Source organism: Artibeus jamaicensis, unplaced genomic scaffold (genome assembly GCF_021234435.1).
Source record: "Artibeus jamaicensis isolate MK-2021 breed Jamaican fruit bat unplaced genomic scaffold, CSHL_Jam_final contig_464, whole genome shotgun sequence".
Classification (NCBI taxonomy): Eukaryota; Metazoa; Chordata; class Mammalia; order Chiroptera; family Phyllostomidae; genus Artibeus; species Artibeus jamaicensis.
In genome coordinates, this window is record NW_026521842.1 from 10,958,209 (window position 1) to 10,972,298 (window position 14,090).

Consider the following 14,090-nt stretch of genomic DNA (forward strand, 5'->3'; position numbering starts at 1 on the left):
AACAAAACAGAAACAGACTTGTAGATACAGAAAGCAGACTGACAGCTGTCAGTTGGGAGGGCATTGGGTGGTCCAGTGGAAAAGGTGAAGGAATTAAGCAAAAAAAGAGAAAAAAAAACCCTTATAGGCAACACTATGGTGATTACCAGAGGGAAAGAAGGTGGGTGGGGGGAGATAGAAAGGTAAAGGGGAGATGAATGGTGGTGGGAGGAGACTTGACCTGGGGCGGTGAACACACAATACAATATACAGATGATGCATTACAGAATTGTATGTCTGAAACTGATATGATTTTATTAACCAATGTCACCCCCAAGAAATTCAATTTAAAATAAAAGAACCACAGGGGAACTTAAAGTATTTCTTACATCCAAAACACCATACTACGAGGCGATGACTTTTAGAACAGCCATTTAAAATAAACCTGGAGAAAAATTATTTAGTAAAAATGTGTATTTGGCTGCCCAAACCAGCCTGGACTAAAAAGAGATTATGTGCTGGGGAAAAACACTGTTCTTACCTCCTCCAAGGCCCATAGGGAGTCCACGACGGGCTTGATCTTCTTCTGGTTGTAGAGCCCCACGAGCTTGTCCACCACTCCTCGAATGAGGCCTGCGCGGCCCTGTTTGAAGAGCAGGTTTAAAAGGGAAAAGCCTGCGATGACTTTATTTTCTTCATATAGCTTGATGGGGTTCACTTTCTCGACCTGCCACCACTGGAAAGAGAAGGAGCCGGGTTATGAGTGCTCAATGCCAGGCTGCATTCTCAGCATTATGGGGAGACACAGGGCTGCAGTCGGTGGGCCAGATTCTAACGGACCAAGAGGTAGCTCTCACCGGTGCATGTTTTCAAGCATCTGTTTGGTGAGAACATGGGAAACTACAGACAGTGACGCTTATGAGACGAGCTCAGGGTCAAAGTGGGGGAAAGAGCCCCTGACGAAACAACCACACGGCCACAGGTAGTTGGAGCGTTAAGGCATATGGTTAGAGTCATCAGCTCTGGAGCTGCACCTGGCTGTGCAACGCGCCGTGTACAGCACTTGGCTGAGTGGGTGGTGGCAGTGATGGGGCTGCTGAAGAGAGTGGGGTGGCATAGAAGTTTACAAAGTGTGTCGGGGACACTGTGGAGGTGATGGCCTTGACTGGACGTGTGGCTTTCTTGGGGGAATAACGACCGGGCTAGAGAGGTGACAAGGAATCAGATAAGGAAGAGTAAGAACGTGTAAGAGTAAAGAGTAATAGTAAGAAAGTGTAATACAGGAAGAAGGAACATCATGGTGTGGGGGCTAAGTCAGTGGTTCTCAACTGGGGACAGTTTTGCCCGTCAGGGGACATTTGGTAACGTTTAAGACATTTTAATTGTGATGACTGAAGAGGGGATCTACTGGCCTCTGCTGTGTAGATGCCAGTGCACAGGACAGTGCCTGGAACAAAGAATAATTCAGCCCAAATGTCAATAGCACTGACGCTGAGAAACTCCAGAGTCAAGTCCTTCGTGGGATACACACGACCGGCAAACACAGCTGCTTCTTTTCTAGTCTCTCACCTCCCAGTCCAACAGGGCACATGTAAATAATCCACTGAAACACTACAGGGATGGTTATCCAACTGCTTTGTTCTGATTTACTGTTTCCTGTGGCTCCGGTTTGAATTTAGAAACTCAAGTTCCAGTTTCTGGAGGGTTCTGAGAGGTGAGATGGTTCATATCAGTTTAATACTGAAGGCAAAGTGGACTGTGATGGGCACTTACAAGCATTACAACATCTGTGCTATCACTCTGCTTATTTACATCCTGCCTCTTTCCAGCATTGAAAAGTCTCAAAAAAGTAAAAGACCTGATTTGTTTTTACATTAAGAAAATCATATTGTTAGGAAAATAAGTGTGAGAAAGATAGGTTTAAATAGGGATGAGATTCATGTACAAAATTCTTTACCAGAATACATTCCCTAAGGGCCTGAGGGTCAGTTCCAGGACAGCTATGTATTTGGCCATGGGATACTTGCAGGAAAAAGCAAAAAGAAATCATCAATAACTTGATTTGCAGTGTATTTGAAATGCCTCGGTAAATATTTATTAAATGAATGCTTGCTGAATCCACAGTTGCTGCACAGTCATGGTTGAGTTCTAGAGCTGAAAACCTGGTTTGAATCCCAGCTGCCACTTACTAGCTGTGCATCCTTAAGCAAGTCACTTAACCTCTCTGTGTGCAGTTTTGTTGCTGTACTCATGGGGTCAGCCTGAGGAGTAAATGTGTTAATACATGCAAAGTGCTTGGTTCATACTAGGTGCTCTATAAATATACACTAGCTTTATTGTCATCTGATGTTGGAAGGGATGGTTTTGATTTAGTGAATAGGTGCTCTTGAGTTTGGAGTCAGGCTGCTCTCTCAACACTAACTTCACCTATTATTAGCATCATTGCTATGGTCTGAATGTGAATGACATGCTTGACAAAGAGTGTACAAGCTCTGTGGGAGTTTTAAGGTGGAATGTAATTAAGATAGCTAAGTGAGAAATTCCTGTGTGATTACAAACATGCTTTAATTTCTAAGCCTTTCTTAAATGTAAAGAAAAGCTTAGAAAATTCTTTTCTAGAACCTTCCAGAACAAAGGCATTCTTCCACTGCTTGGCATGCCCTGTCTTCAATCTGTTTCTAACTGACTAACTGATAGTGGGCCAGGCCTCTGAAAGGGAACAGCTGTTATCCTTGACCTCCAACCATAAAGTGTCCCAGTAATCGACCCCCCTCGGTTTGGGCAGGAACATTGCAACCTCCGTCCTGGCTGTGTTTTAGTGCACGCCTTCACTCAACCTGGGCACCCTGCAATCATTTCATTAAGACTGTGTGTTGTAATTGTGCATCTGGGGGAGAAAAGGAAAACATTTCTTGCAATTGCATGTAATTTGGGATGAATTCGGTTCCCCAGAGCAGGCTGTCAGCATCACGTTAATTACAGCCACAGCAACAAAGCAGCCGTGAGCGACACAGAGTCTGTCTTCAGGGGACACGCGCCAGACAGCATCCTTCATTAGACTGAATTCCTGCTCCCTGTTTACTCTGTAGTTGAGATGATTCTTGACCTGAACTTTAAAGTTCAAATGCAAACAGAGGCCCTTCAGTTCTGATTTCACAAGCCAGGAAGTATTAATCATTCCAGAATCCAATAATGTTTTGGGGCAAAGCTCTGGCAGCCACACTGACACTTAAAGAGCATATGAACACCCTGTCACCACATTTCGAATGAACCCAAACCCCTCACTGTAGCTTTACCTGACCAACTATTCAAAATGCCTCGAGCCCAACCTGCTATTTTCTATTTCAGCACTGTTTTTAGTTTCTTCAGAGCTTTTTTTATGACCATTTATAATCACGTTACTAATATGTTTTACTTATTTCAGCTGTTTCTTTCCACCAGGGACTAAGGTGCACCTATCTCACTTGCTGTGATGCTGGTGTGTGGCTCAGAGCCACAAAGAGCAGGTGCTCAAAGAGGCTTGCAAAGTAAGGGAAGCATCAGGGCTGCACTGGCGGCCTGGGAGTCTGGGAGGAGAGAAGGCAAGAGCAAGCTCTTATGAGAAGTAGCAGTCCCCCATTGTTGGGGGAAAGGCGATACAATCAAAGTTCAAGCCCAAATTCTTTAATCCCAACCAATGTAGCTCTAGGGGGGAATGTATGTCCAAGTAGATTCATAGTGGGGTGAATGTCCAGGGATGTGGGTTTTCCACTGCAGACAAAGTGACCACTGTATTCAGAGCATAATTATCTAAGAAAATGGCTCATAAAACTTGCCTGGGTCTCAAAATTACCCCAGGAGCTTGCTCAAAAGGATTCCATTCGTATCTCCAATTCAGTGTAATGAGGATTCAGAGAAATGTTGTGAACCTGGTCAGAAAGTTTATTTGCTCTCTGTGGATCAAACAAAATGTACTAATGCTCAGTTTCTTTTCAACCAATGATTAGAAATATCAGCACGTAAGCATTCTTTGTTGGAATCAAAATGAAGCTTTCTGGAGTTTCACGGACACTCCCCCTTCTCTGCCTCATTAGACAGAAGCCTCCTGAGTCACATCCTGCCCATGTGCAGTGAGCAAGGCGGGAATTCAGGCTTCACCGCAGGTGGTATGTGGCCACACCACATACCACCGCAGGCCACACCACCTCGGTACATTACACTTACATTTTATTTTATACTTACGGATTTTGCAAAGCTAAAGAAGCTCTTGGTCTCTCCAGTCACCATGTTGGATGAACCTACAAATGGAAGACCCCACATCAGGCGACTGCTAATGAAAATCAACATCTCTCTTCACACATGAAAGAATGGCCATGGTCAGGTCCAGAACTGTCAAGAGCTTGGGTTGGCCTGGGGAAGATGAGGAGAGCGGAAGGGGTGGGCGGTGTCAAGTTGGCTTAATTTTAACTAAGTTACACTGGATCAGGAAGAAAGAAACATTTCTCAAGGTGACCATTTCATTCATTACTTTGTAAAATGTGGCAAAAATGTGACCTAAGCCAACGTTCTAATACAATGATGAGTGCTGAAATGTCCTGTCAGTTCCATTCTTTGAGACTGAGAAACGAACTCCTGTGTGAGCCTCCTTTATGGCTTGAATTTGGTTCCTTGGCAAGTGAGGGGCCTGGGGCTTTGACCTGGGTGGGGCACGTAAGTGGTTAAGAAGAGACTGGGAGGACCTAGAATTTAGGTGTACGGAAAAATGGCACACAGAGGAGCGGATGAGAGTGAAACAGGTTCAGAAGCCACGGAAATGGTGTGGCCGTTGCCTTAGCTCCAAAGAGGTCTGGGCAGAAAGGTAAAAAGCACTGGAGAGGAATGATAGGAGAAACAGAGCTTTGCTAATTGGAATAAGCACACAATTAGAAGGAAGATGGGCAGCAAAGTCAGGGAAGATTCCCTAAGATGCTCTTATAGGGAGAAAAGACCCCTGTGGGGTTTCCAGAGGGGCTGAATGAGAGCTCTTAACAGTTCGGGTACCATATTGGGGCCTTTTCAAGGAGTTTCCTTCCTTGTCCCCATAGAACTGGGAGTAAGTCCTCAGGGAACTGTCATTTAATGAAAACACAATGTGTATTTTTAAACTTAATTTTTTTGCCTGAGTAAACTAGCAGCCAGTTAATCACTGCTTCTAATATTATGTGGTGACTACCACCAAGAGTCATGGTGCTGGGCTTTGACTACTTAGTAACCAAGTGATCAACATAATGAACTAGACACTTGTGATACCATCAAGTTGTATCCCACCAACATGACACACAACTGGGGCAAAAATAGAATTGGTAAACAAGTAAAAAATGAATAAATTATCCATCTGCACTTGCCTCATCTGTTAGCCATATTCAATACCCCTACATTGTGCATTGACACTCAGAGCCTCTCTTATCAATAGTAATAACTAAAGATTGCGCATCCACCTCCAAAGACTTTCAGATATGTGGCTGCTATTGAAAAAACCAAAATGCCCCAGCACTGGAATGCTTATTCCCTCTCTTTCTTTCATAATGATCTGATGATAACAAAAAGATGCTTGAATATTTATGCCTCGGAAATACCACTTTTATAAGCTTTGTAGCTAATAGCAAAAAAATAAGTATTTTTTTCCTGAGTCATACAGAGATAAAGCTCAATTTTCTATTGTACATACAGGGCACAGAGGCACCAAAATTATCACATGTCGAATTACCCAATATCATTCGGCTTTGGAATGTGACATCTGGCCTCAGATACGCCTTTTTGACTTTGTGGAGACTAATGTTTAAGTTACTTTGCATGCCCATGAAAGAAGATGAGAAGGTTGGGGGCTCTGGTGTCTCATTCTGATTGAGAAAACCTGCTCCCAGATGTCTTTTGTGCAACTTCAGAAACCCAAGACACAGAAGCAGGTCTGTGCTCCATCTACCAGGGCTCTGTCTTCATTGGGACACACAGGGACAATTCAGAGGAAGGAGAGCCTGCTCTTTGTGATCTTACCTCCAAAACTGAAGAACCTCCTTAACACCCCCCATATTCCACCACTGCTCCCCATCCTACTGTGGGTCTTCATTCCCTCGTTTCCTACCTGTGCCACTTTCTGAGTGGAGTCCCACCTCAGTGCCTACATTGGCTGGGTGGGGCTCGATTCCCTCTTGGAATAAGAAGTACTCATAGGAGTACCCAGGCAGTAAGCACATGTTACTTTTACCATTAAAAACAACCAATGGCAACAGCAACGTTTTAGAAAACATTGGAAAAGCAAACAGTGCAACCTCATTGCGCTAGTATGGAAACACATTTCATTTTTCAGGGCCTCTGTCTGAAGCACAGGTGCAGTGCTCCCCATCACTGACTGTACCCCGACTCCTGTTGAGCACTCACCGTACAAAATGTAGGTTCCCAGTGGTTTGAGGAGGCTGAGACCTTTCCCAGTGTTGTCCCCACAGAGGCAATCCAAAACAATGTCCACTCCTTCAGCAGAGATTCTAAATGGTGAGAAGACAGAGGACAATACTGTGACCTATCGGGGACCAAACTGTCCATCCCTTTCCCTTCCTGTGTCAGACCATTTACCCCCAGAGTCAGGAAGAGAGAGAGCTCCTGAGAGTAGCAGTAAATAGGGCAGAAGCCCTGAAGGTAGGTTTGTCCTCATGGGTCCAACCCTAGGAATTTTAGAAAGCTGGAGGCAGGTAAGAATCTGGCTGGGGCCAATACTGGGAACCAGCTTGGGCTAGGAGAATGAGCACGAATGCCACAGTCAGACTGTCTTGAGTCTGTAGCTAGCTGCCTCACTCAGCCTTTCTGCATCTGAGCTTTCTCATTTGTAGAGTGGAGCTGGCATGTTTCTTTGTGCTAAATGTGAAATGAGGTGACTGATGAAATGCTTGGCCCATTGCCAGGCACATAGCAATCACCCCATAAATCAGCCGGTCTACAATTCACATTGGTGGAGCTGGAATTATGTTCCAGGCACTGTCCGAGGTGCTGGAGACAGAGTGGTGACTTTTCCCTGTCTTCACGGGGCTTCTGGTCTCAGGGGCATTGGCTTTCTTCCCTCTCCACCTGCCTCTTCAGTGAAGCTATAAAACCACATTAATTTAATTTGCAAACTTCTGTTTGTCCACTCTCCATGGTCGATCTGAAACATAGTCTTAGAGGAAGGGGGTTAAATAGAGAATCTTCCCACAGCAATGGAAGGTTCCACACTAAAGACAACCACGTTTGTACGCCATTAGGCAGCACTCGATATTAGGAAGAAGATTACTTCTTCCATTCATTTATTTATATAGTCACTGATTCAGTCATTCACTCATGCATTTAAGGAACATCTACTGGGTCTTCCACTGTTAGATGATATTATGCAGGAGGGGGCTCTGAAGATTGCAGGGAAGATACTTATGCCCACAGTTACCAATTGTGGCTGGGCCTAGTTCAGTAAGGAATGCATTTCCTCAGATTTGTGAGTTTGCAGGATTATCTTGTTTTAGCACATAGATCAGTTTTTCTGCCCACACCTTCCTCCCCCACCCAGATTTAGGTACTGCAGCACACATCAACAGCTGTGTCCATAATGTCGCTAAGTGGGAAGTTTCATGTACATCTCCCATGCTCTGACACCAGTTGGACAGCTGAGTCTTGAGGTGAATATGCCCTTCAAAACCCTCAAGTCTAAAATCCATTGCAAAGGCTCATTCCAAATGATCAGTTTTGCTTCCATCTAATAGCACTCTTATCTATACAGGTGTGTCCTTTCAAGTCCAGCCTGTAAGTTCAGAACTAGGGAATTAGGCCAGTGGAAGGCAAACCTAAGTGTGCAAAGCAATCTCCCAAAGATTGTAACTTGCCCACCCTCCTCCTCTCTTCTAGCTTCAGCTGGTCTGGAGTGGGGCCCAGGAATTTTTATCTCTACCAAGTTCCTAAGAGATGCCGATACTGCTGATTCTTCCACCACACTTTGAGAACTTATGGTCTATGCCAGTTACCCAAGAGCCAAGCCAAGAATTTTTAAACTAGTAATTAATATATGTTCATTAAATATTTAGCACTGACACTGCATTAGGCACTGGGGGATATAGTGGTGGGCCCAAACAGATTTCATTTCTTTCCTTTTGGAGCTTATATTAGGCAGACATTAACCAATGGTTACACAAATAAAAGTTAAATTGAAACTGAATTGGTCTAGTGTCACAAAGGTATTATGAGACTATTTAAACTGAGATTTGGCTCAACCAGGATTGCCAGAGAAGATATCTCTATGGAAGTGATGAGTGGAGGGTGAAGGGGTTAGCTGGGTAAATAGTGCTGGGAATAGTTTTCCAGGCAGAATAGTGTTCCGTGTGCAAAACCCCACAGTGGGAGGAGCCTGGTGAGCAGGAAGTCTGGGAAGCATCGAGTAGTGAGGGCTGCAGTAGAGGAAAGGATTGCAGGAGAGGGTTGCTATAAGGTGCAGCTGGACAGATGGGAGGGCATTGAAACACACAGACTGTTGGCGGGCCCTGAGCCAGTGCCTCACACCTGGTGATTAGCTCTCCACCTGACATCATGGCATGAGTAACTATGCTCCTGTCTTCCTCACTTCTACTAGGCCCATTTTTTTTTTGCCCAGTTTGTTCATACCTCTGGAAGTGGGGCACTGGTCTGCTTCTACTAGCTGGTCCTCCTGGGCCATCAAGTCCTCCCTGTGAACTGCACTCTACCATCACCAGTCTGTTTGCCTGCAGAATGGCTGTGCTCAGGAGCAGCATCCCACATGCTAGGCTGTGCACACCTTCCAGGGCACTCCTGGTGGACCTGCCCAGCTCTGAATCCTCACATCTTGCCTAATGCTTCTCACATCTATACTGTACTTGTGGGTCCACATGTTCTCCTACAACCTGCCAGTCAAACTTTCTTGGGTTAGCTGCCCCACCTGGACCTATAGCTCTATCCTCTGGACTCTGGTTCTACAGACATAGAGGTCAGGCCCACGGTCAGGGGTGACGTATAAGCCCTTGCCCACTTCCCCATCCTTACTTCCCACTAATTTTTCAAGGCCTCCAAACCATCTGGCTATCCCTAAAATGCCTGCCTCAGGGCCTTTGCATGTGCTATAATCTTTGCCTCAGCACCCTTTCCCCAGCTCTCTTTAGAACTGGCTCCCTCTCATTCTGCAGGCTTCATTTGCATGTGACCTCCCCAGAGAAGCTATAACTAATCACCCCACCCAAAGTGACAGCTTCCACCCCCCAAATGATCTCTATTTCACCTCCATACATGCTTTAGTGTCTACACCAGGGATACTTTTTAATATCTATCACAGGCTGTAATTACTTTTTCGTTTTCCTACTCACTGACTACCTCTTTCATCAGTATGAAAGCCCCATGACACAGGGGCCATGTTCGTGCTGCTAATAGTTGTACCCTCGATCTTTTTCATGTTGAACAAAGCACTGGTTCTCAGGAAATATCAATCAGTTATACGAATGAATAATTAAATGGAAAAATAAACAGATAAATGAAAGGAATGAAGAAAACATTTTAGACTGGTATTCTATATCTCTCTACTTATGCTTCTTTCAAAGACACACATTTTCTGAGTTCTGTACCCAGGCACATCACAACTGATCTTCACGACCAGTCTCTGAGGCAGGCATTTGGACTCCACTGTTGTAATGAAGAGATCAAGGCTCCTGGAGGCAATGCCTCGCCCAAGCTGATGTCAGCAGCACAGCTGGAATTTAAATGTCAGTCTGGTTTAAGGGCAAAGCTGATGGCCTTTTCACCACGCTGAATTTAAGGCTTAATAAATGTTCAACCGAGTATAATTATGGAAGCACTGCTCTAGCAAAGCATCCCTGGGGACACAGTCAATTTAATTTAGTTTTTGAAGAATTCAGGCTTAAAACTTTGTCTTTTAAAATAAATATACATATATCAAGAGGTAAGCCATGCTTTTCCACACAGGTATGCTAAGAGGTTTCTATTTGCAAGCTGCTCTTTTCATCCCAGATTATGGCAGACACCCAAGGTCAGGGTCTGACACACTCGCCCAAATCTCCAGCCACTGGACAACTGTTCCCTGAGTGCTTACTTCATGCCAGGCTGTGCATGCCAAGCAAGGAATACACAGATGAAGGATCAAGTTTATCCCTGCTGTCCAGGAGCTCACGGGTCACTAGGAGTTAGATTACAGATGGACAGGCCAAACACAGAGTAATCACAGCCCCAACAAAGCAACGCAGGGGGCTGTGGAAGACAGTTAGTTCCTGATGAGGACAGATGGATGAGCAGGAATTGGTCAGGTGATCACGGGCAGGCATTTCAGGGACCAGCCTGCAATAGCCTGGCTTTGGGCAGTCAGCACAGGGTAGGCCCAAGGAGGCTTTGGGAGACCAGCCAGCCATGGTAATAAGCGTCCCTGGCCACTGTCTTCTTCCAGAAGGTCCCAACTGACAACTAATATGGGAGTAGTGAACAGTGGTGGGGGGGTGGCAGCAGCATAGGACTGGGCTTAGGAATATGGATTTCATCTCAGGGTTAAGCGTTTAGTTCTGCCCCTTACTTGCTGTGTGACCTCAGGCGAGTTAAACAGTCTCTTGACAGCTCCATTTCCCCAACTGTAGCAGGAGATGGTGGTGATAACACCTACCCCTGGCTTCCTTGTGAAGCTTGAAGGAGTCGATGCATGTGGAGGGAGCACAGGACATGGTTGCTCTGGACCCATGGTAGCTTTTAGTACCATTTTTCAGAATGATCTGATTTAAAGAGAGTTCTTTTGGTTTGGTAAAAGACCATGAACAAAGTCTGTGCAAAACATGAACAACCCAACCATCCACCCAAGTGTCCTTCAGGCTGGGTAAAGCCATCAGCCAAGAAACCATTAGGACACAGGCTCGATGCCCTTGACCCTCCTAGGAGAGCATGCCCCATGTCTAGGAGCACCTACTACGTACCAAGCACAGTGCATTTCATACATCTCATCTCTGACACATGATGCAGCCCTGAGACCTGGGGGCCATCATCTCCATTTGATAGGTGAGGAAACAGGGACACAGTGGGTTCAGGTGACTTACCCCAAGGCCAGTGCAGGCAATAGGAGGACAGTGGTTTGACCCATTGCATCTAGATACCAGGGGAGGGCACATAGGTGGGGTAGGGTTTTCCAGTGTGCTCTGTGGCCAGCCCCAGGGTGACCACCACTGGCACTTCTAGGCCACGCGGTCTCCCAGCATAGACTGAGCAAAGCAGGGGCTGTTCCAGGCTTCTGCTGGAAGCAGCCGCTGCAGGTCTCCTGTGTGTTCAGGCCACCTGCTCCTCCCCACGCCTCTCCCGGCATTTCTGTAGTTGAATTGGGTAAAACAGAGTTTGCATGTGCACAGGGTCAAATATGCCCCCAATTCATCACTCCCTGCTGTCATTGCATCCTTCTGAAGGTCACTGGTGTGGTGGGGGTGAGATGAATTCTCAGGAAGAGAAGCTGGGTAGAGGCAGACGTTGGTCCCTGGGCCCCAAGGGAGAAGATGCTTTGGCCATTTCTGTCAGACCTTTAATCAGACATGGCTCCTTTTGAGGCTAGTGCTGTTTCTTCAGGGGAGAATTTCAAACTGAAAAGAGCTCCACCCCTCATTCATTCATTACAAGCCCAATCCATCAACCAAACTGGACCCAGCAGGGTCTGTTTAAAATGCTGCGGGCCACACAGTGGCCTGGGGGCAGGTCCTCCTTCAGTCATTGAAAAGTACCCTAGCAGCTCCTTTTAATGGAATAATTTGATGGAATAATTGTGAGAAGCCCAGCTTCTGAGGCACAGCGACAGCCTCATTTCTTAGGCTCCCCGGTTCTGGGGTGTTTGCCTTGCCTACACACACATAACCACAATGACATAAATGTGGTGAGGCTGAGGGCCGAGCCACAGGCCATGGCTGCTGTGTCTGCTTTCTCCTGCAGTCACAAATCTCTCCAGATCTGAAACACGAGTAGCCCTGGCTCGGGTTCTCCGGGCCAGATTCAGCAGAGAGGTATTTTGGAGCTGCTGATCCAAGATTTTTGTGTCTGCCCTTCCTTGGTCCCCAGCTCCTCACCCCTTTATTGGGAGTGCCACCTCTGCTTCCCAGCCACATGGATCACTGAAGAATTTCTCTTGAGTGGTGGCAGCTCCCATAGAGCCAGTGCTGGGGGAGAAACCCTTCTACTTTGTCAAGAAATTAACTCTGCTTTACTGCCGCCTTCATTTCCAGGTGGGCCCGTGGCTCCCCACTCAGTTGACTCTGAATTCCCTTCCTGTGAGAACACACCCGTGCGGAGTGTTAGCCATCGCCTCCACACCCGTGATGGAGGCGTGCCTGGCACAGCGCCTAGCACACAGTAGGCCTCTCACAGACAATTAACACAGCGTCCAGTGCCCAGAGGGCCGAGCCCAGCACCCAGTGCACAATGGGCTCTGCACAGGGTGCCGGGCACAGACAGTGTCCAGTGCATGTTATGCTTCTCAGTAAGTGTTTACTACAAACGGCCCCCACGTGTACTCAGCAGTACCCCCGCTCTATGAGTCCTTTCTTGATCACTTTCTCTTCTGTCCAGGTGATTAGACTCTCATTAATTTCCATTGGGGCCCCGTTCCATCATGTGTAAATGAGGGGTTTTCACCTTGCAGGACTGTCTGATGTACACGTAAAATGGCCTAACCGCGGTGCTCAGCAGGGTGAGAGGAGACCGACAAAGCCTGGTGTTATTATCGCCTTGCCCTGGGCTCACTTGCCTTGCCTGAGACTCCCTCCCCGCCTCCCTCCACCTGCTGAAATTGTTCCCATCCTTCACACACCCCCTTGGGGGCTGTCTACCCCGGCGCTCTGTCTGGTTTTCCTCTCCTCTTCATCTTTATGGCCCTTACAGTCAGATGCAAACAATTCAAGGCTTCTAACTCTTGTACTTGGTTTCAAGCAGAGCCATCTCTCTCCTCCCAAACTGAGCAGGAGAAAGTGATGTGAAGGGTAGGTCCGTATTATAAATATTTCCCCCATTCCCTCTACAATGCCTGGCTCAAAGCTGAGAATGTGTTCAAAAGAAGCTCACCAATTGACTGCTTTATAAAAGAGTTCTCCTCTCAAAGAATTTTTATGTTATTGTTTTTCTAGTTTATCAGACACATAATTATGTAGCAAACAATATCCGAGATCAAAAAAATGAAATGAAATCATTCTGCATTCCCCTCCCATTGCATGTTAGCAGTTGAATTTTCCCCTTTCCTTTCATTTTATGTCCTTATGACTCAAGAATTTATACAAAGCTGTGATCACAGTGTAGATGAAATTTGGCACTCTGCTTTTTTCACTCAATATGCTACCAAGGGTATTTTTTCATTCTGTGACAGAGTCTTCATAATTATCTTTTCTTTAGGGGCTGCATAATACTCAAGTGTGTGGGTGTAGCATAATCTGCTGAACTATTTTCCTTCTGCTGATAATGGAGGCTGCTTCTGCATTGCACTGGTACAGGCAATGCCATCATTCACCCAGCCGACGTATGCTGCACACCTACAATCGATCAGAAGCGGTGCTTTCTCTGCAGAAGGCAACTGTGGGACTGTTGCTTTCTTCTTCTTTTGGGTTATTTCCTGAGGATAGGGTTAGTGGGATAGAGGGCATAAACCTATCTGCAGCTTCCCAGTCATCTTTAGTCTAATTCCAGTGTCTCTACTTAAAAACATAAGGAATTGTTGGAAATCACACTTGAAAGAAGGTGGCGGTGAGGTGGGTCTCAGGCGTGGTTGCCTTCTGCTCTTCTGATGTCTTAGAACTAACTGACACTGGGGCTGACGGCAGCAGGTCCAAGATAGAGAGAGGCAAGGGGATGAGCAGCTACACGGGAAATGCAGATGACAGGAACTCCCCGGTTATAGACCGCCCACCATATCTTCAGAAGGGCCTCTTCTCTCGCTACTTTCCACATCCTACCACCTCCAGCTGCACGGGTCTCCTTTCAGATCCTCGAATTTCCCAAGCCCTTCCTGATGCTGGGCCCTCACACATGCCACTCTCCCCGGTCAGAAACGCTCTTCCTTTGGCCAAATTCTCATCCTTCAATTCCAACCCAATCCCACTCTCCGACGGACACTGTGT

The 14,090-nt window shown here is 46.3% G+C and overlaps 1 protein-coding gene across 1 annotated transcript in view; it reads right to left on the minus strand.

Moving 5' to 3' along the window:
* The window catches only part of VAT1L (vesicle amine transport 1 like), a 145,238-nt gene that overhangs the window by 68,675 nt on the left and 62,473 nt on the right, over positions 1 to 14,090 (minus strand). The window contains exons 5-7 of the mRNA XM_037144776.2: positions 6,376 to 6,479; positions 4,201 to 4,256; positions 521 to 715 (exon numbers count right to left, since the gene is read on the minus strand). Of these exons, the coding sequence (XP_037000671.2) occupies positions 521 to 715; positions 4,201 to 4,256; positions 6,376 to 6,479 (355 nt within the window). The remainder of the gene's footprint in view (positions 1 to 520; positions 716 to 4,200; positions 4,257 to 6,375; positions 6,480 to 14,090) is intronic.